This window comes from Acartia tonsa, chromosome 5 (genome assembly GCF_053477335.1).
Source record: "Acartia tonsa isolate MP-2025a chromosome 5, ASM5347733v1, whole genome shotgun sequence".
NCBI lineage: Eukaryota > Metazoa > Arthropoda > Copepoda > Calanoida > Acartiidae > Acartia > Acartia tonsa.
Window position 1 is genome coordinate 49,032,102 of NC_137264.1, and position 22,212 is coordinate 49,054,313.

Genomic DNA, 22,212 nt, shown 5'->3' on the forward strand with positions numbered 1-22,212 from the left:
ATACTTTACACCAAAAATCTCTGCTTTTTAAAATCTTAAATGGCTATAATTTTCTTATTATTGAAGCTAGAAGAACATTTTTTCTGAATAAGTTTAGCTTTATGTAAATTTATATAAGATTTCTGAAGAAATTTTTTTTTTACTACTTTAATATCTGGTAATTTGGCCGGTTATCCGGCCGGATATCCGGTAATTTGGCCGGATAACCGGATATTTGCCGGATATCCGGCGTTGGCCGGATATCCGGCCGGTTACCGGATATCCGGCATTTGAAATCAGCCGGATATCCGGTATCCGGTATCCGGCCAAAAAAGTATCCGGCCCAACCCTAATTTTAACACTTGGGTTACTAGTGAACTGTACAGTCCAATGTCCACTCCCTCTGTGTTAATTCTTGTCCAACATCATTTACGATGATTTGTTATTTAGACTCGAGGGTCAATGGTGGGACCATTTCAAGACGCGGCCTTTGCCCTCCCTGTTTCATCTCTTGGCAACCCTGTCTACACTGATCCGCCAATCAAAACAAAGTTTGGATACCATATCATTATGGTCGAGGGCAAGAAATAACATTTTCATTTTATGATTGTATCTTATTATTATTATACACGTGAAACTAAGGGTTGATTGGGGTAGGTTTGGTAAAAAATTTTGTGCCTTTACATTCTTAGGTCAATCAAATCTTAATAGAAAAATATTTTCAATATGTCACAGAATACTCTGATCTACCCTACCTATAGTTTTTTTTTATTTTGGAACGTTTTTTTGTGATCTTAAATGGCTGTTGAATTTTATAACATTTAATAACAAAGGGATAAGGATGCATATCCAATGATTTTAGATATTTATATAATGGGTTTGTTCTTTAAGATAAAATGATTTAAAAAAGCTTAAAATATGTCCCTTTCCCTTAATAATACCACATTTTTTTTACATTTTTACCATTAACAATAATTAATATTCATTTCAGTGAACTCATGTTACGACATTTATAACTATTTTATGATAATTAATTGTGATAATTTATAAAAATTTTCAAAATGGCAACGGATCCTGGTTATAATTTGAATTGGCTGTTCTTCAAGAGATTTGCTCGTCTTCATAGAGTTATGTATCCAAGGAAATTATCATTATTGCAGTTATTTTTTATAAGCGCAACTACTCTACCTATTATAAGCATGGTCTGACCTAGTTAGTAGGGGGGGGGGGGGGGGGGATTTGGGAATATGATTAACTTATTTTTCATCAATAGATTCTAGAATTTAATAGAAGTGCTTAAAATAATATTTTGAAAAAGTAATTTTCAGTCATATATTAAACTAGACTACAACAAAATCTAAGTTTAATTATAATTTTTTTTCATTAGAATTTATAATATAGAATAAGCGCTCTGAGAATAAAAGTTCACAAATACAAGAAAATTAATAATGATTAACATTAGACTATTGTCGCTGAATTTTGGACTGTTCTTGCTATTGGTTGCCTGCTCTGGACTCGAGCAATTCCTCGCCTACAGGACGGGAATTATTGCAGGTAGGGACACCACTATTATTCCTGAAAATCATAGGATCTTATGATAATTCGAGGTTCCAGTACCACGATTAAACTATGTGATACTACTTGTAATATTAGTAGTGTGTGTGTGTGTAGCCATAGTTTCATAGTGTTTGGATCTAAGTAGTCATGGAGTAGGACGAGACACTTTTGTATGCTAGCACCAGGGCCAGCAAGGTCCACGCTCAAGTACAAGTACTTGACCCGCTGTCTCAAGGGACCTACTCTTTATTACCTCACCCTCGCCGAGTATGGCAGGTGTCCCAAATTAAGTCACCGTAATGAATGACGCTCTTCACAGAGGAGCTTGGGTAAGAGTTGTACTGATATAATGTACTTGACTATTGAGTATCCAAACTACCCAATTATCATCCTTCTTACACAACCAAAGGGAAGTTGCATGAATGAATTGCGAATGAGAAAGTCGAGTTGCCACATGGGGACTTGAACTCGAACTTTCATCACCGTAACTCAGTGCGTTACCACTGAGCTACGACGCCCCTTAATATTAGTAGTAGGGATAATGTACTAGCATTAATAAAATCCCGCGAGTATTTACATTTCTGGCAATTAAAGTAAGACTTTCTAATGCAATGGCTAGGTTATGTGGTTTATTGATAGATTTAAAAATTCTTTAAACAATAGGTACTGCATATTTTTAAAAATATATATTTTTTCAGGCATATAAAAAATCCTTAACCTGTTATTGCTACGCTACTTATGTACAAGTTTTTTCTTCCCTAATCCAACTACATACTTACCTCGTACGGGCGGGATTGCAGTACCGGACCTTATCGACTTGATGTACTGTCCAGGTCCTGGTCCAGCAATCCAGGAGAACTAAGGATGACTAACGCACCCTTCTCTGTCCAAACACCCAAGGATATCAGGCTAAGTAACATCCATCAGACAACCAACTCTCTGTGATGCACGACCTTTGTCTGAGAAGTCCCAACTGTGCATGGTAACGAGTTGCGCCTGTTTTGGGCCAAGGCATTCCCCCTACTCTAACTATTTATGTCGCGCATCTGACATAGCAGCAGTAGGAACCATTTTTAACGTCTTTAGTTATGACGCGGTGTCGGCCCGAGATTCGAACCTATCACCTTCCCGACGACGAGCGGATGCGCTACGTGTTGAGCCACGGTCGCGGGTATCCAACTACATAAATGTTTTGTTAAAGGTCAATTCTTCAAAGAGCTCGGAGATCGGGACCTGGAGAGTTTTAAGATGACAGCAATAGTGAATATTCTCATTGTTCTGGCCATTTCTGTTACTTTATCCACCAGGAAAGAAATTATTATGAAAACCACTGGACCTATTGGTTCTCGTTTATTAATGCAATGGGGGTATTACCGTTACTCTATAATATACTTAATCTGTACCCAAAAGTCCATAATATGCTACTTCAGAGAGATAGCTGATTTTATTTTTGAGAAAAATACACTAGTTCTCAACTTACTTAATGCTTTTGTGCTTCGTTATAATGAATATTGAAATCCTTGTTTTTTTTTTAATGCTAAAGTTGGGGGTTTTATTGATTTCTTAGCTTGACAGAGTTCTGATAACCAAGAGTTTGACTGTGGCTTGGAGAAGGAGCATATGCAAGTACTTCCATAATCTATACCTGGCGGATTTTAACTATTATAGGTAGTTATTCTAGTAGCGTATCGTTTAATTGCTGCCTCTTCTTACTGATTTAAAACTGCCATTTTTATTGATATTTTGACAATATCAATTAAAACTATTATTGTGTAAAATACTTAATTATTAGTAAATGTTGTTAGCTCGTTACTGCTGCGCTATTCATAAACATATTTCTACTTGTTTTTCAATCTATTTCATGAATGATATATGTATCTTCTTTCTTATCTTAACAATTTTATACAAATACAACTTTTCATTTTAAAGATCTTTTGTTACAATTTATTTTTGTATATTCAGAACAAAAGGGAAATATTTAATACCACTTATAACTAGTATTAACAGAAAACAGTTTCTAACTGAATAACTTTATAATATTTAGTCAGAATATTAGTACATTTAATATGAAAATGTTATTCAAACAAAATATAACACTTTTTTGTATAATCTATGCATCTTAACAATCATCACTGAAATAAGGGGGGGGGAAGTTCTGACACTTTCGCGTAAACGGTGAGTATAGGCTTTATCTTTGGACTGAGAGGATAGGTTATTAGGGATAAAATCATTCTTATATGATGAATTTCCCCCAGATTTAAGATTTTTTGGATAGGCCTCCAGGTTCCGGAGCTCCAGGCCTCCAGGTGGTCTCTGGACAGGTAAAAAAATAAAAAAATTCTTATTTGAACAGTTAGAGGTAAGTTTATTAAACAACATAAGCTTCTTTTTATATATTATTCATATATTTGAAGAAAAAATTACAATCGGCCTCCAGGTTCAGGTGCTGCAGGCCTCCAGGTGGCCTCTGGACAGGTAAAAAATCAAAATTTCTTATTTGAACAGTTAGAGGTAAGTTTATTAAACAACATAAGCTTCTTTTTATATATTATTCACATATTTGAAGAAAAAATTACAATCGGCCTCCAGGTTCAGGTGCTGCAGGCCTCCAGGTGGCCTCTAGACAGGTAAAAAATCAAAATTTCTTATTTGAACAGTTAGAGGTAAGTTTATTAAACAACATAAGCTTCTTTTTATATATTATTCATATATTTGAAGAAAAAATTACAATCGGCCTCCAGGTTCAGGTGCTGCAGGCCTCCAGGTGGCCTCTGGACAGGTAAAAAATCAAAATTTCTTATTTAAACAGTTAGAGGTAAGTTTATATAACAACATAAGCTTCTTTTTATATATTATTCACATATTTGAAGAAAAAATTACAATCGGCCTCCAGGTTCAGGTGCTACAGGCCTCCAGGTGGCCTCTGGACAGGTAAAAAATCTAAATTTCTTATTTGAACAGTTAGAGGTAAGTTTATAAAACAACATAAGCTTCTTTATACATATTATTCATATATTTGAAGAAAAAATTACAATCGGCCTCCAGGTTCAGGTGCTGCAGGCCTCCAGGTGGCCTCTGGACAGGTAAAAAATCAAAATTTCTTATTTGAACAGTTAGAGGTAAGTTTATAAAACAACATAAGCTTCTTTATATATATTATTCACATATTTGAAGAAAAAATTACAATCGGCCTCCAGGTTCAGGTGCTGCAGGCCTCCAGGTGGCCTCTGGACAGGTAAAAAATCAAAATTTCTTATTTGAACAGTTAGAGGTAAGTTTATAAAACAACATAAGCTTCTTTTTATATATTTTTACATATCTAAAGAAAAAATTACAATTGGCCTCCAGGTTCAGGTGCTGCAGGCCTCCAGGTGGCCTCTGGACAGCTAAAATTTTTTTTTAAAAATCTTATTTGAACAGTTAGAGGTCAAGTTTACTTAAAAAACAAAATGAGCTTATTTTTTCTTCAGATATATGAATTTTGATGGATTTCTTTGATGAAATGACAGGCTGGTCAATTTTTAGGCCATTTTTTGCTGTTTTCGGCCCGCCACGCCCAAACGGTTTGAGATAATATCACAGGACCTTTTGCCCGACCTAAGCCTGGTTATTTGTAAGGTCTAAGAAAAAAAAAAATCCCGGATTGGATGAAGCACGACGTCGCTGCGTGCCGTCAAAAATCGCTGGTCGGCTCATTTTGCCCCCTCAAACCCTCAACTCGTGCCATTTTTCTGTGTAAAGATTATAATTATAATCTTTTGCGTAAGTCTGTTTTTTTCCCTAGACCTCACAAATAACCAGACTTAGGTAGGGCAAAAGGTCCCGTGAGATTATCTCAAACCGTTTGGGCGTGACGGCCCAAAAACCGCAAAAAATGGCCTAAAAATTGACCGGCCTATCATTTCATCAAAGAAATCCATCAAAAAATCACAATTTGAAATTTTAATTAATTAATAACTTTTTTCTCATAAGAGATAATGACACAAGACTTTCACTTGGTGAAAATTCAGCATTGTGGGCCGCCTAGACTTTATATTTGGTGACCCTGGGGTGACGGGTTCAGTGCCCCCCACACCCACGAAGTGGGCATACTTTTGAAAATCACGTTTTTTCAGTTTTTCCCCTTAAAGGAGGGGGAGGAGTCGTTTTAGAGACTTCAAGCATCTCTTTGATGTTGAACAACTTTTTGAGGCAGACATTTCTTTATTTATGTTTCATTCGCCTCCGGCTGACCGTTTAGCCGTTATTTGCCGCCGAAGGCGTGATTTTTGGCGATTTTTGCCGTTTCCGAGGTTTTAATGGACATTTAGGAGGGGAAAGAGTTGTCCAATCAAGTTGATGATGAAGTACATTTTTGTAGGCAATTGCATTGGCTAAATTTCATGTGAAGTAAAATTTTTTGTACCTCTAACCGGTTTTGCTCCAGCTGAATCGATTTACAGATACCTTCTAAAAACCGGAAAAAACCGGTTTTTCATAAAATTCACGGCCGGTTTTGGCCGGCTCCGGCTCAAATTTTGCATGGAGTCATCCTTTGATATTCCCAACAGTTGATACTTGACTCAGCATGATCCCAGAAAAGTGTGGTATATCTACCCCCCCCCCCCCCCCCCTTAATAATCTGACGATCTTAATCAATTAGGAGGATCAAATCAGTGAAAATCTATCCATTCTTTTATATATTCCCTCATCCATCAATCAATTTATCTATCTACGTTAAATATACTGGACAGAAGCCTGGATAACCTGGATCAACTATTTATCTATCTAGGTTGAGTTTAGTAAACAGAATCCTTGATAACCCGGATCAACTATTTATCTATCTAGGTTGAATGTAGTGGACAGAAGCCTGGATAACCCGGATCAACTATTTATCTATCTAGGTTGAGTTTAGTAAACAGAATCCTGGATAACCCGGATCAACTATTTATCTATCTAGGTTGAATGTAGTGGACAGAAGCCTGGATAACCCGGATCAACGGATTACCGCTGACGTCAGGCAAAAAAATCATTCAAATATTTAATTAGTTTTTTAATTCAATAGGGGAAATTTTGTCCGCAAGAAGCACAATAACATTATAGATAATTAAGAATAGTAAACTGTTGTACAGTAAATTTTTTTATAAAAAACGGCCGGACAATGCACATCACTGACGTTATTTATCGGTTATAGCTAAAGAAAGTCATCTCTCACTAATTCCCCGAATCAATGTTTGGAGTCGTAGCCGGATCAGGGGTGTAGATACTGCACAAGATTTTCCCCTGCTGAAATTTTTTTCCCCTCCTGGTTTTTTTTCCAGCAAGGAAGGGGATTAATGGAAAAATATTTACAGAACTCTTAATTTTATTCATATTATCCCCCCTCTTGCATATTCTTTTAGTTTTTTTTTACGCCGAGGAGGGGAGAAAATGGAAAAAATGTTTTCAGATCTTTTAATTTTTACCTTTTTTCCCCCCAACCACATGTTTTTTTTTATCTTACATAACATGTTTCTTATATCTTCATTTTTGAGAGAGAAAAATCCCACGAAATATACCTATCTATTTTCCACTTTACTGTTCCAAATACTATGTAATATGTTTACCTTTTAAAAATGTGGATTTCTTCCAACTCACTCCCTTACATGTCCAATCTTAGGATTACATCCCATTTAACCCAGAGGTAGGGATAAAGGGATAAGACAATGTACGATAAATTAATGTTCATATTAACAAAAGATTTTGTGCTAGTGAATATAAAAATATTGAAACGTTTGAACACTAAACAATCTATTAAAGTTCAATTAAGTACCCAAAGTTTTTGTTTCAAGAAAAAAGCTAACGTGATTATAAATTTTTGGGTACCAGTTAAATTTACAATCCTATGTCGCCTCTCCTCTCTCCCTGCTTTACCTTACTTTAATCAGATTTAAAGGTTAAAGTAAGTTCTCAGCAATTCACTACCCGGCCCTTACTTTTTAGAACCTCATTATCTCATACGGGCGGGGATGCTGTCCATGACAATGATACGCTAGGGTCCAACAACCCATGATAACCAAGGGGAGCCAAATGTCTCCTTTTATGTCCAAACACCCGGGGTATTAGGTTAAGTAACACCCGTCAGACAACCAACTCTTTGATTGCACGACCTTTGTCTCAGAAGTCCTAACTGTGCATGGTAGTGAGTTGAGCCTGTTTTGGGCCAAGGCATTCCCCCCTACTCTAACTATTAATGTCGCGCACCTGACATAGTAGCTGTAGGAACCACATTTAACGTCTTTAGTTATGATGCGGTGTTGTGCCGAGATTCGAACCTATCGCCTCCACCGAAGACGAGCGGATGCGCTACGTGTTGAGCCACGGTCGCGGGTCTACTTTATATAAACCAATGCAAACTAGCAACAGCTTAAGAGGCAAAATAACTGAAAAGGATAATTTTAATACCTATAAGAGATTTAAAGACAACAAAATTAATTTTCACAAAATTTATCTTTTTATTAAAATAACGTAGGTACCTATTCATTTTCTAATAGATAATTAAGATTTTAATTTTTCCAGTCGTTCGTGTTAGAAATAAAATATTTTTTTTTCTGAAAAAATAAATCGATTGGAAAATTTTCAAAATCATTTTCTTTATTGTTCTTGGTTAGACTAGGTTCGTTCTTCAATGAGTTAAATCACCTGTGAATAACAAGGATATAAATTATGCGAAAACGTAGCTCAGTTTGGTTTAACTATCATAATTCAAAGATTTATAGGGGATAAGTAATATATTTAGTACTTAGTAGTAAATATTATACTTGGTGATTGGAATATTATATTGTGCCTCAAAATGAAATCTTTAATTGTATTTGTTCAAAATGGCATAAAATTTTACTAATAGAAAATGGACTTTATTTGAAATTTTGGAGTTGCATTGCTACAAGAATTGTTTTTAGTCACAAAAAAAAACTATTGCGCAATTCTGACCTGACCATGACGTACAATTACACATCCCAACTACAGAACAGCTTCGCTTTTAATATGGAACAAAAGATGAAACTTTAGAAATGATGTTTCTAAGCAAAATTGAATTTTCATTTCTTCTATACTTAATGAAATATATATACTAATAAGTTTTATCTTTTAAATTATCTAAAACATTGATAGAGATGCTGAAACCTAGTAAAGATTTTTAAATCAGGGCTCGGCAGCTGCGAATTTTATTTTATTTGTGGCAGGAATTTAATTATTAACTTACTTCCACCATGATTGTCCTTAAATAAGCCTTGGACGGCCTCGCTGCTGATGTCTATATGGCCGTCTTAACCTTCTTTTTGGGAGGGGGGGGGGGGGAATGGACGTGGGGGTTGTTAACGCGCATTGGACTGCCGAGCCCTACAAAAAATTTTATGAAGCCATGGCAATGATTAATTAAGGTCACGAAGTCTTATTTTATTATTTAATATCGAAAATTAATGATTTTGTTATAAAATAAAAAAAAATCCATAATTACTAGGGTGGGTCGATTTTGAACATTTTTTTTCTGAGGCCAAAGCGGGGATCTGCACTCAATTTATATAGATATAATACACCTCTGGATGATTTAAAATTTATCCTAAGTCTTAAAACCGCTGACGACCAGACATTCAATTGTATGGCTATTTGTAAATGGGAGTCAAAAATTTATTGAATCAGAACTATGGCTTCATGGTGCTCCCTGGAAATGCCTTGAGGAGCTGAGTCAGGAACTTTTGTCCGTTTCAAAAAATCTCGTTCCTAGCCTGAGAAAATCTAAAAAAAATCTACAAATTAGACAATTCTCAATAAACCTTAAAAAATTTTGGTTTTTTAGTGATTTCTAAGGCTAGGAACGAGATATTTTGAAACGGACAAAAGTTCCTGATTCAGCTCCTCAAGGACTTTCCAGGGAGCACCATGAAGCCATAGTTCTGATTCAACAAATTTTTTTGAATGTCGTCTTTGCATACTAATAAGTAATGAATTATATTTTTAAGTGGTCGTGTTCTAAAACTCAATTTTTTAAAATTCTTTTTCGGTCAGAAATGTTTTTAAGGTTAATTTTATCTGTTGCATATCCCCGCTTTGTCTAATTCCGATATGAACCCACCCTAATAATTACCTACTTTTATTGCGTTAAGAGAGTTAAAATACTATTTTCAATTATGAATATTTTACAAGCTTAATTACTTGTCAGAGTCATTAAATTAATCAAATGATATTTCTTTATTGTAAAACACACCTTCGATTCTACTTATTAGCCTCTGCGGGACCTTTGCTGCAATCTAAAACGGGAAACTCTACTTTGGAGAGAATCGTCTTATCGATTTCAGACTGCAATATTTCTGTAGCAGTTAGGTTTTATTTTAGAATACGTAGGTAGGAACTGTGTAATGATATGTGTTGATATTTTTGGATTCATATGACATAAATTTTTTGCCTTGATTTTTCAATAATAACGAACAGAAAATAAATGATTTTTACTACTATCTAGTTCCCTACTAGAAGCGTATAGCAGTATTATCTACAAGCTGATTGTAACACCATTCACAGTGGCATACTATACTTATGATGCATTTACAAGGTATATTTACATTCTAAAATTATTACTCTAGATCAGGTTAGGTTATATAAAGTGCTAGGTATCCCCTCAGGGTTATGGCACCGCAGGTATATACCCTGTAGCGTTAGGGCATCCCAGAGGTTAGGCATAGGGGAAAAAACTTCTATTATTTTTAAATAAGGGGGGGTTTTTAATGCAACCTTCTCGTAATCAGTGATTAAATGGCACTTAGAATTCGAATTTCCATCTGAAATTTTGCATGAATAATCCTAGGTAGGTCTATTTTCCCTAAATCGAACAAAAAGTTGGAAAAATAACGGTTAACGGTTGGCGGCTCAGCCTTTTTGCCAATCTTAAGAGCATATTAGTCACGAAACCTATCTCCACATAATACTTTTTGTCGCTCAAAAACCTTATTAAACGGTTCTAGCCGGTAGCTGTTGGTACTAGAAATTTAAAAATGGTTATTGCTATCATTTAACATGAATTAAACCAAAAATATGTTTTAAAAAGTTGATTCCTACGTAATTAATGATGAATTTGTCCTAAAAATAGGCAAAAAACGGCTAAACGGCTGAGCCGCCAGCCGTTACTTTTCCAACTTTTTGTTCGATTTAGGGAAAATAGACCTACCAAGGATTACTCATGAAAAAATTCAGATCGAAATTCGATTTCAAAGTGCCATTTAATCATTGATTACGAGATATGCCCATATTCTGCCTATACCGAAAGACAAGAATGGATCATACAAAGTTCCACCTATAATTGTAAGGTTCCATAGTCGCCCATTGAAAGATTTTATCCTCTCAAACAAAAAAAATCTGCCTATAAGAGAAATTGACGTCAAAAATGGTGTAGAGAGATACTCGATAAGCGCCGACCTCACCAAAATGAGGTATGATGTAATGCAAAAACTGATCAGAAGTAAACAATTCTCTAAATGCTGGCACCTGGATGGTAGAGTGATCAAATATATTAAGAACGAAGGAGACAGGATACAATCTGTGAAGTTTTTTGATAAATCATGCAATGAACTAATGAACAATTAAATAGTGCTCAAAGTTAGTATATATAATAGTAATTATGACCTAATCTTAACCTTCTAAATTAAACTAGTAATTGAATTTTATTCAAAATAGTATTTCTCGCTATTTTTTTCCCCTCAATTTTTAAATATGTCCTTTCATACACCCTAAATATCTTATTTCAACAGGAAGTTAAAATATTCTCACCCCCTCTCTCCTTCCCTTCCTTAATAAAATTTCTTAAGTTTTCCCACGCAAAAATTTTACAACATTTTTTATGTGCTATTTTTTCTTTAAATTTTGACATTTATTAATTATCTAAATGAATGTTTTGCTGATAAATTAAATAGTGCAAATCAAAACGATATTGAAAGCCCGTATCTCAGTATAGATTTAAAATGTTCCTATTTTGACAACACACAACTCATTAATAAATTTAAGAATTGCAGGAAGATAAAATTCTTAAGCTGGAATCTTGGTTCCTTACCCTCGAAATTTGATGAATTTAAAGAATATATCAATTTTCTTCTACAAAACAACATTTATTTTGACATAATTTGTATTCAAGAAATATTTTCAATTATTGATCAAGATCTATATAAACTTGAAAATTATAATTTTGTATTCTCATCTAGAAAAAAGGGGAAGGGAGGGGGAGTTGGAATCTATATTCATAAAAAACATAGATTTACTGTAATTGATGATTTATCATATTTTGAAGAAAATCTTTTTGAATCTTTAACATTGAAAGTTATTACTGAACAGAAAAAAAGCAATATAATTAGTTGTGTCTATCGTCCAAATTCTCCAGTACAAGGCATGAGTTCTAATGATCAGATGGAATATTTCATTGATAAAATATCAAATTTACAAGCAGCAATGTCATCTTATAAAGGTGACTCTTACATCATGTCTGACTTGAATTTAGATCTCCTTAAATTTGAATCTCATTTAAAAACAAACGATTTTATAGAGAACACTTTATCTAACGGGTTTTTGCCTTTAATTACTAAACCAACTAGAGTTACACATGCTTCATGTACATTGATTGATAATATTTTATCTAATTCTTGCAATAATACATTGGAATCTGGCGTTATTCTGAACTCAATTTCTGATCATTTCCCTATTTTTCATGTTAGTTCTCAAACACAAAAAACAGAAAAGCCTAAAACATTTATCAGCAGGGATATAACAAGTGAAAAAATTATTCAATTTAATGCAATGTTAAACACGAACAACTGGGGTAATGTTCTTAATGAATTAAACCCACAAATTAGTTTTGAAAACTTTCATGAAGTATTTGATTGTGCTTTTAATTTACATTTTCCCATCAAAGAAGTTAAATTTAATAAAAATATTCATAAAATAGAGGGATTTATGACGGGAGGGCTTATGATTTCTAGACGAAAAAAACTTGAGCTAGGGACAATTTATTCAAAAAATAAAACACCAGAAAATAACATTGCATATACAACATATAGGGACATTTACAATAAGGCAATAAAAGATGCAAAGAAAATTTTTTACAGGGAACAACTTAATCAAAATAAAGAAAATCTAAGAAAAACCTGGCAAACTTTAAGACAAGTAATCTCAAAATCAAATGACAAGACATCGTGTATAGATGAAATAATTGTCAATGATACATCTTACAGTAATAATCATGATATTTCTAACAAATTTAATACTTATTTTACTTCAATTGCTGATGAAATTGCCAGCCAAATTAACCCTTCCCCACTTAATCCGTGCGACTTTATTCCTGATACAGACAGTGTATTTAAGCTAAGAGAAATAAATATTCATGTTCTTTTTAATTTAGTGAAAAAAATGGAAAATAAAAAGAGCTCTGACATGTTTGGATTATCAAATTGTTTATTAAAACAAATTATAAATAGTATTGCCGTACCTCTTGTTCACATTATTAACCAATCTATTAAAACAGGTCAAATTCCTTCACAATTAAAAATTGCTAAAGTTTTGCCAATTTTTAAATATAGTAACAGCTCTAAAATGGATAAATGTAACCCTGGCAATTATCGTCCAATAAGTTTGCTACCTATTTTTTCAAAATTGTTAGAAAAAATTGTATCTGAACAACTCACAAGATATCTTGAATTTAATCAAATTATCTATGAACATCAATATGGATTTCAAGCAAAAAAATCTACACTACATCCTATGATCCACCTTTTGAATTATCTAGGACAAGCAAAAAATGAAAATTTAATTACTATAGGGGTATTCTGTGATCTTGCTAAATGTTTTGATACAATTTCGCATACAATTTTATTAAAAAAACTTAAAAAAATTGGTATACATGGATTAGAATTAGAATGGTTTAAAAACTATTTAAGTAATAGAAATCAGTTTGTTTATACAAATGGCGAAAAAAGTGATTTATTAGGAATCAGCAAGGGTGTCCCACAGGGAAGTATTTTGGGTCCAATTTTGTTTCTAGTTTATATCAATGATATTAAAAATTGTACTAGCTTAATGACACTACTCTTTGCAGATGACAGTAATTTTTTGATATCAGGAAAAGATTTGAATGAGATAATTGAAATACTCAACATTGAACTTAAAAATATCTGTGATTGGTTTCGTTGCAATGAAATGTCTCTTAATCCAACTAAAACTAAATTTATGATCTTTAATAAAAGGGAGGATTCCATAACTTGGGAACAAATTAAAATTAAATTAGATTTTAATAATGAAAATGAGAATGATACAGATAAAATTAGATATTTGGGTTATATCAACCAACAGAGTGAAATTCCTGCAATTAAATTTTTGGGTGTGTTTATTGATTCTCAACTTAACTTTAAATACCATATTGAATATTTAAGGAAAAAAATATCTAGAAGTTTGTTTTTAATCAATAGAGTTAAGCATATATTATGTGAAAAATCCTTAGTAACACTATTCCACTCTTTTATAAATAGCCATTTATTGTATTGCTTGCCAGCATGGAGCTGTGGCTTAGAATCATCTATTAAGCCTTTAGTAGTTCTACAAAAAAAAGCTATTAGAATTATACACAAATCCGCTTATAACAGCCATACGCCACCTTTGTTCAGGAAAATTAATGTTTTGCCTATTAAGGAGCTATCTATTTATACAAAACTACTATTTTTTTATGATTTTATTCGCTGGAGGCTACCAAATTCTTTTGATGGTGTATGGATTAGAAATAATCTAAGAAATCAGAGACAACTAAGAAATTCTAGTGAGTTTTATATTCCAATAGCCAAATTTAAAAAAATTGAAAGGTTTCCATTCTTTTCATTTCAAAGACTATGGAATAATTTTTGTCATGAAAAAGATCTTTTAAATGAGAATATTCCTAAAAAAACATTTGCATTAAATCTTAAAGATGAACTTTTTAAATCTATATGTAATATTGAAGAATGTAATGAATGTACTTAAAATATATTGATTTGCCTGGATTTATTAAAAACCTTACATTATTGATTACAGAAATGATTTTAAAATTTAAGAAAAACTAGCCTTAGAATTTGTTGTAACCCTTCTTTCCTTCTCTTTTTCCCCTGTCCATTTAATTTTACCTACATTTATTTTGACATTATTATTTCTTATTTTTCTTATTAACTTAATGCCAACCTAAAAAAGGCAATGCAAACATCTCGGATACGCATATTCCTACTTTTAGGGAAGCCTAATCAGTGCCACACATAACATCTAGTGTTAGTCATGCAATTTAATTTTATAAATATTATGAAAAATTGTAAAGTACACCTGGTACTAAGCAGTAGCTTGGTGTACTATTGTATGTACTGCTTCGTAAGACGGGGCGTAATCTGTCACTGAATAAATGTTTTTTATGTTTTTTATGTTTTTATGGTTGCATTAACCCCCCCCCCCCCCCCCCCTTTGAAAAATAATGGGGTGTGGGAGACAGTGCAAAAAAAGGCTCTGTACAATGTTCAATTAGGACTTACAGACAAAGGGTTGTCTATGTCTGTATATTTATTTGTCTAGAGCCGGATGGATAGGACCAACAGGGATGTTCCTGCTCTTCTTAGTAAGCACAGTTGTCAACAAGATGCTGATGAAGCCAGTCATCAACACCACTGTTAACTTGGAGAAGAGAGAGGGAGATTTTAGATTCAAACACATAATGGTAAGTTTTGTTTTTGGAGGTCCATTTGCAAAGGAATTAATACAAAGAGCTGCAGAGAGAAAGGAGACAATGTGCTGTTTATTACACTAGTCCCCAAAGTTTGATGGTAACGTTTTCTCATTTGTTGTCTTTACTACTTCGGGGACTTTAGTGAATTTTGATTAGATTATTCATTAAGTTGAGTGTTCAAACCTTTCAACCACTAATTTTAATCTACAGAAGGGGTAATTTTGTTTATAAAACTGTAAGGATCTACATCAATTTATCGGCTATTGTCTTATCCCTGAAGAGTTTGTTATTGCCGGCATTGGATTTTGGAGGGATTGAAAATGCAAAATTCTTATTTCTTATTTTTAACTTCTTAACTGGAACTGGTGATCTATCTATTTGGAGTTCATAAATAAAAATTTGAAAAATAAAGGATGTATTTCAATCAATAAATACAGCAATTCAAAGCGTAGAAGATTAAAATTTTTTAAGGGTTTATAGGTAAGTAATCTTCACACTTATTTGTTTCATCTGCTTTTCTTGATTGGGAGGAATGTCTTTTCCTCTATGCTTAAAACATTGGTTTTAACTGGAATTAGACAATTGCCGATAAAATTGATTTACATCCCCAATGATGACACACTAAATTACACCTTCTGTAGATTATTATTAGTGGTTGAAACGTTTGGACGCTCAACCAAACAAAATTCTCCCCAAAGTTGTTTAGCCAACGAATCAGAAAACGTTATTATAAGACTTTGGGGACTAGTGTGATAAACAGCCCATTGTCCCTTCTCTCTCTGGGTTTTAAGTTTAGCTTTGCACAAAAGTAAAACGTCTATAAATAATGAATATATTTAGTTTAGAATTCTTTTTGTTGTTGCAGGTTCGTAGCAATGCAGAGTCCCTAGCTTTTCATGGAGACCCACATATTGAAAACAATAAGGTATATAATCAATTTTTTTTAAGCATAATATAATTAAAAACGCTGAATTTGGCTGTTTTAATGTATTTTCAAATAGGTTGGTTCGTTCAATGATAAATGATAAGTATAGATGTATAACTAGTGATGGGAATCCGGATCCGGAATCCGAATCCGGAATCCGGAATCCGCCCAATTTTCGGCCTATTTTGGAATCCGAATCCGGATCCGGAATCCGTTTTTTATAGCGGATTCCGGATTCTAAATTGGTAGGCTAAAATTACCGTCTTGAGTTTTTTCTTACAACTCCCTCTTAAATTTTTTTGTACATAACAAATTTTAATAATTACTAATGTGATGTAAATGTTTAACACTTTAACACTTTAAACAAATCAAGGCTTCAACCAAGTAACATAGTGTTAAATTAATGTAAAATGCTATCCCTCTGTGACGGACGGCCTTTTAAAATACTGCTAGAATCCGGAATCCGAATCCGGAATCCGCCAAAAATAAGAATCCGGAATCCGCAAGAATCCGTCACTTTTTTTGACGGATTCCTTCAGAATCCGGAATCCGAATCCGGCCCAAAAATTCGACGGATTCCCATCCCTATGTATAACCCAGACAATTACCTGGATCCAGTGTTAGGAATTTTTTTCGTCTGCTAGCAAATTTCATTGCTTTCTGTTATTTTGTAGGGACTTGGCTGTGGTAATATTTACAGCAGTAATGGCTGATATTCAAAGACCCAATTGAAAGGCGGCACAGGGTCCACGAATTATTACTATTTAATTTAGGGATGGCAATCCGTGAAATTTTTGGACCGGATTCGGGTTCGGAATCTTACAAGAATTCGTCCAAAAAAAGGCGGATTCCCGCGGATTCCGAATTCTAGCAATATTTTAAAAGGCTTTTTTTTGTAAATAAATTAAAAAATTTAAGTGCTACATATGTCCTAAAAATTAATGGTTCTGGTGTTCTCTATAATTCACTTCCGAAAATCGAACCAGATTTTAAAAGATATTATATAAAATGATAATAATCTTTGCCATTAAAAAGGCGGAGTTGTAAGAAAAAACTCAAGACGCTAATTTTAGCCCACCAATTAAGAATCCGAATCCGCTATTAAAAAACGGATTCCGGATTCGGATTCCAAAAATAAAATTGGCTAAAAATTGGGCGGATTCCGGATTCGGATTGCCAACCCTAATTCAACTTGTAAAAATGAAATAACAAAGACATCCTGCTCAGTGCTCAGGGACAAGACGATGGACGATTAATTTAACCACCATTGTCCTATTCCACTTTTATCCTATGATATAAGTAGTAATATTTTCTGTCTGGAGCGAAGGATCTTGCTAACTTCTGAATCGATATGGTCCTCATTTACTTGAAGCTTCACTTATGCCCCGGGATGGTTTTAGGCTATTTTTCATCCACCTTCTTGTACCTCTGAAGACAGAGTTCGCTAGATGCTAAGGGCGCAGCCGCTAGTTAATAAAATAGTGATCTTTATTTTATACTGTTACCTAAACTGTTGAGAAATAATAAAGTTCTGTAGAAGTCGACACAGCACTTTTTAAAATGTAAACATTTTATAATTTCTTTCCTAATTTTTAATAGAAGATACTATATGATTAGTGCATTTATGTTTTACGTCCACCAGCTGCCTTACAATGAGGCTACAGAAACTGTGCAAGTAACTTTTCGCAGCTCTACTTTGCATTTACACATTTTTTTTTTTTTTTTTTTTGGGGGGGGGTTGTCAAAACTTCAATTAGGACAAGGTTATTGAGAAAAAAAATTGGAGGGGGGAATTGGAGTGGGGTGTTTGTTTCTGGGGGAGATAAATTTTCTCGATGCTCTTTAATAATAAGATTGACCTTAAATCATTATATTAAGTTTGTATTTTACCTAATAAGCTTGCTATTGCTGCTTTACTTAATCGTTCTTGTTAGTTTCTATACTGCTCTGCGATAATACGTAGTCTTTTCTTTCGCTTTTTCATTATCTTGGCAAAAATACCTGCACATTTATAAAACAAAATAATATATAATTGAGACGCAGTAGGGTCGGTCCGTCCGTCCTTGACGGATAGCTTTTTTTGTTAATTTAGGTAGTTAGAATTGTCCTATCGATTTCAAACTTTTCAAGCATGGTGATTCCTTTAATAGTTAGGTACGATTTAGAAAGCGTAGCAACTGTGTAATCATTACCAGAATGTCCGTACATCTATTGTAAACATATTGATTTTTTTTACTTTTTCAACAAATTTTTATGTGATCTAATCATCCGATTGATCTGATTTTTGGTATATTGACTCCTGAGACAACAAACTACAATGTTATAAGCGAAGCAACTCTATAATCAAGTCATAAAAATGTAAGTATATCGATAAACATTATCCTGTATCAGGCAGTTTTTCAACAAATTTACTTGCAGTTTTACTTCGACTCTGATTATTTAGTTATGACACTATACAGTGTTAATGTCCGTTTGTCCTACCGTTTCAGTGCTTCGCTTTTATGGATGTTGTCATCCTTGTTAGTTTATAAATTCAGTCATCTTAAAAATAAATTCAAGACAAATTAATCTTCCTCCCAATCTTCCTAAATATTTACGCTTCCTCTCAAAATATTAGTTTTAATTGCCGGATATACTCGGCATCTAATAAGATAAGCTTCTGACATTTATTTTGAAGATTCAGCTTAAATTTTTATGCTTTTTTGAAAAAAAATGTATGGCGGCCATACGTAAATATTTAAAAAACTTTTTTGGGGAAATTTGATTTTCTCAACTGCATGAAAACTATTCTTGTTTAGGTAAATGAGAAGCTTAAGGATGTTTGTAGCACCCAGCAGCATTTATATTACAGAAATTTTGGTATTGATGTCTCGGTTAATACCTTCTCTTATTTAGGTAATTCTTTAAAATATGTTTGGTGTCTGTGTGTGTAGCCATTATTTCTTAGTGTTTGGACCTACACTGCGAACCAAAAAAAACAGGCAAATCCGAATTTTCAGAATAGCAGCTTCATTATTCATTTGGGATGATTTTACTAATAATATAAAATGTAGATGCATCTTTTGGATACAAGTTTCATTCAACTGTTGTTTTTTTATTAATCAGCACCAATGAAGTACAAGATCTAAAAAAACAGCATTTGGGGGAAACATTACCTATAGTAAAATCATCCTAAATTAATAAAAAAAGCTGCTATTCTGAAAATTCTGATTTCCCTACTTTTTGGTTCGCAGTGTAAGTTGTCATGGAGTAGGATGAGACACTTTTTAAAACGTGTGACCTTATATTGATACGTTTATTGGATTTATATTGAAACTTAAAATGGTTTTATATTTATATGTTTTACCCTTAAAAAGTTGTAAGACTCGTTTTGTTATTCTTTTAGAAATAATTGAAGCTTTCTGATCAATAAAAGTTGCCTTAATATTTAGGTGCCATCGCCTCCTACCTTGTCATTGCTGTTCCAATATTTACTGGTGTTTATGATGATAAAACAGGTACAATAATCTTTATTGCTGCGTAACTTCAGACACAATGTTCCTTGTTTGCTTAGGAATACTTTAGAATTTTTTACCCATTGAAAGTGTCAAAAAATTCAACTTAATTTGGATGGACATTAAAAATACTATGTACCAATTTTAAAGGAAAGAACAGCCAACTCTAACTCAGAAATGGTTTTGTAAAATGGAAAATCGATGTTTATTGTGAGTTATACATAGCATAGTTGTAGAGAAGTTGCGATTTTTGGGGAAATTTTGAATTTTACATAGGTTCTGAATTGTCACAAGCCATCTCCGAGAACGCGTTTGTTTGCATCTACCTTATTTCACAGCTTGGAAACCTTGTTCAAATTACAGGAATAAATCATATGATATCATTTTCTCGTAGATTTCATAAAATGGTGGCTTTAGTTTTCTTTTAAGGTTTTGAGAAAATAAGTTTCTATTTTACATTAAAAAATCATTTATATTTTCCCATCTTCTATAATACAAAATAGCTTGTTGTCTGGTTGTCTGTCCGTCTGTCCGTCCGTCCGTCTGAAGCTTAAGATCTCGGTAACCACTGAACCGATTGGATTCTGCTCTTAAGGGAATATACCTTCTGGTCCTATGGTGGTTTAAGGCTATTTTTTTGGGGGGTGGGACACCCCCAACCCCCCCAAAAACAAAAAAATCCCCACCCATTTTTTTTTATTTATTTAATTTTTGTAGAAGATTTCCTTGGTCCTTTTTATTTTTTATTTTTATTTTACGAATTTCACCTTAACTTTTTTTTTATCACCTCTTGGGGCAAAGCCCCTAGAGGCTAGGGGCGAAGCCGCTAGTAAACATATAAAACAGATTTTGCTTCCGTTAAAAATTTATATGTTTTTGATAAAATCTAATAACTTGAAATTAGATTTGAAATGAAGACCCGCGACTGTAGTGTAACACGTAAATTATCTGCTCGTTGCCAGAAGGTGATAGGTTCGTATCTCGGCCCATCACCGCGTCATAACCAAAGACGTTAAGTGTTTCCTATTGTTACTATATCAGTAACATTAATAGGTAGTAAGAGTAGGGAATGCATTCGCACAAAACAGGCGCATCTTATTACCATGCACAGTTAGGACTTCTAAATGGCGCATTGAAATTAAGCAAAAAATGCACCAAAAACTAGATCTCGTGGAGCTTTCTATCCTCATAGGCTAGGTTAAAATTGAATTAAATGCACTAATTTAATTTACCAATACTTTGAAGTTATTTTCTATAAAACATGAGATATGATTTTATGTTTGAAAATAGGAATAGTGGCAAGTATGGCAGGTTCAACTCACAGGTGAGGAACTTTGTTTTATAGCGAATCTACATTTTATCTTACTTTGTCCTCCTGACCAAACCGCAGTTTAGTAAAGGTAGGTCTTTGTCTGTTCGCCTGAATCAATTTACAAGAATATTTATTTATTGAAATGTAATTTACTCAGCCTTTAAATTTATTAGGAATCTATAATTTCTAATATTTAAATTAATCTTATCTAATAAGAAAAGGGTTAATTTTCTGTATCACAATTGGGGATGTACATTAACTGATTGGCTATTGTCTTATCCCTTTAGATCCCTGCGTCTTTCCACTATTGGTCCTAAGATTTTCTTACTTAGTGTACTGTTTAAGGTTTCGCTAGTTGTACAAAATAACTAGTTTTAAAAAAAAAATGTGAATGTCCAGGGTGTGTGAATTACGAGAGAAGCTAGAACAATACAAAGATAAAAGAGCCCCGCCACCAAATCAGGCGAATGACAATCTTAATAATGTTGTTGTCCATGGAGAAAATAAGAAAGAGGAGTATGGCGGTAAAAAGAAAACAAACCATGCAGGAAATTTGAAATTAATATACATTTTATGACTTGTTTTCAAAAGACCTTCACAATATCGAAATTTTTATTGAGGTCAGGATTAAAGTCCCACTGGGCTTCAACCTCCCCATAAAATCTATGAACACAATTTCTTTAAAATTTAAAATAAGGGCCGGGGGGGGGGGGGGGAGGATGTAAACTGGTTATCTTATTAATTTCATAAAACTGTAGATAAAAAGAAGCCATGGTTGACCAAAAATGTTGGGGAAGGGGTGATGTCCCCCTACTCAGCCCATTCCAACTATAATTCTACAAACAATCCATCAGATGGTGTCATGGAACCGGATGATTTGATACTGCTGCATGGCGTCAGTCTGAAACCCCCGAATAGTTCTGGTGCCCTTCTTATACACAATCTTGACTTGGCCATCAAGAAAAACAGGTCATTATTCATGCGAGCTTTGCTGAATTTCGATATCTTTACATTCCATACTCTCAAAATAAATAACCATAGAAATAAATACTCCCCCCCCATTCTAGACATTATTTTATGGTTTCTTTTTAGATCTAAAATTGAAAGTTCCCTCAGTTCCCCTTATGGCCTCTAGGGGCGTAGCCGTTTGTCATACACAAAATTACGTTGCTTTGTATAACTAACACTTGATTTTATTAAAATTACTAAAAGAAGGTTAATT

General features: G+C 33.6%; 2 protein-coding genes across 3 annotated transcripts in view; both read left to right on the forward strand.

Moving 5' to 3' along the window:
* The window catches only part of LOC145319722 (peptidyl-prolyl cis-trans isomerase NIMA-interacting 4), a 3,225-nt gene extending 2,255 nt beyond the window's left edge, over positions 1–970 (forward strand). The window contains exon 3 of the mRNA XM_080162032.1: positions 430–970. Within this exon, the coding sequence (XP_080018158.1) occupies positions 430–570 (141 nt within the window). The 3' untranslated portion in view covers positions 571–970. The remainder of the gene's footprint in view (positions 1–429) is intronic.
* LOC145319707 (lysosomal cobalamin transporter ABCD4-like) overlaps positions 961–22,212 on the forward strand; it is a 27,409-nt gene continuing 6,157 nt past the window's right edge. For both annotated transcript variants that reach the window (XR_013880002.1, XM_080162013.1), the window contains exons 1-14: positions 961–1,118; positions 1,440–1,533; positions 2,738–2,840; positions 3,109–3,204; positions 6,476–6,535; positions 10,010–10,099; positions 15,109–15,250; positions 16,125–16,184; positions 18,983–19,079; positions 19,616–19,681; positions 19,955–20,039; positions 20,967–21,002; positions 21,390–21,536; positions 21,747–21,959. Coding sequence is in view for 1 of the 2 variants with exons in the window: in XM_080162013.1 (XP_080018139.1) it covers positions 1,041–1,118; positions 1,440–1,533; positions 2,738–2,840; positions 3,109–3,204; positions 6,476–6,535; positions 10,010–10,099; positions 15,109–15,250; positions 16,125–16,184; positions 18,983–19,079; positions 19,616–19,681; positions 19,955–20,039; positions 20,967–21,002; positions 21,390–21,536; positions 21,747–21,959 (1,367 nt within the window). In the remaining variant the exon portion in view is untranslated. The remainder of the gene's footprint in view (positions 1,119–1,439; positions 1,534–2,737; positions 2,841–3,108; positions 3,205–6,475; positions 6,536–10,009; positions 10,100–15,108; positions 15,251–16,124; positions 16,185–18,982; positions 19,080–19,615; positions 19,682–19,954; positions 20,040–20,966; positions 21,003–21,389; positions 21,537–21,746; positions 21,960–22,212) is intronic.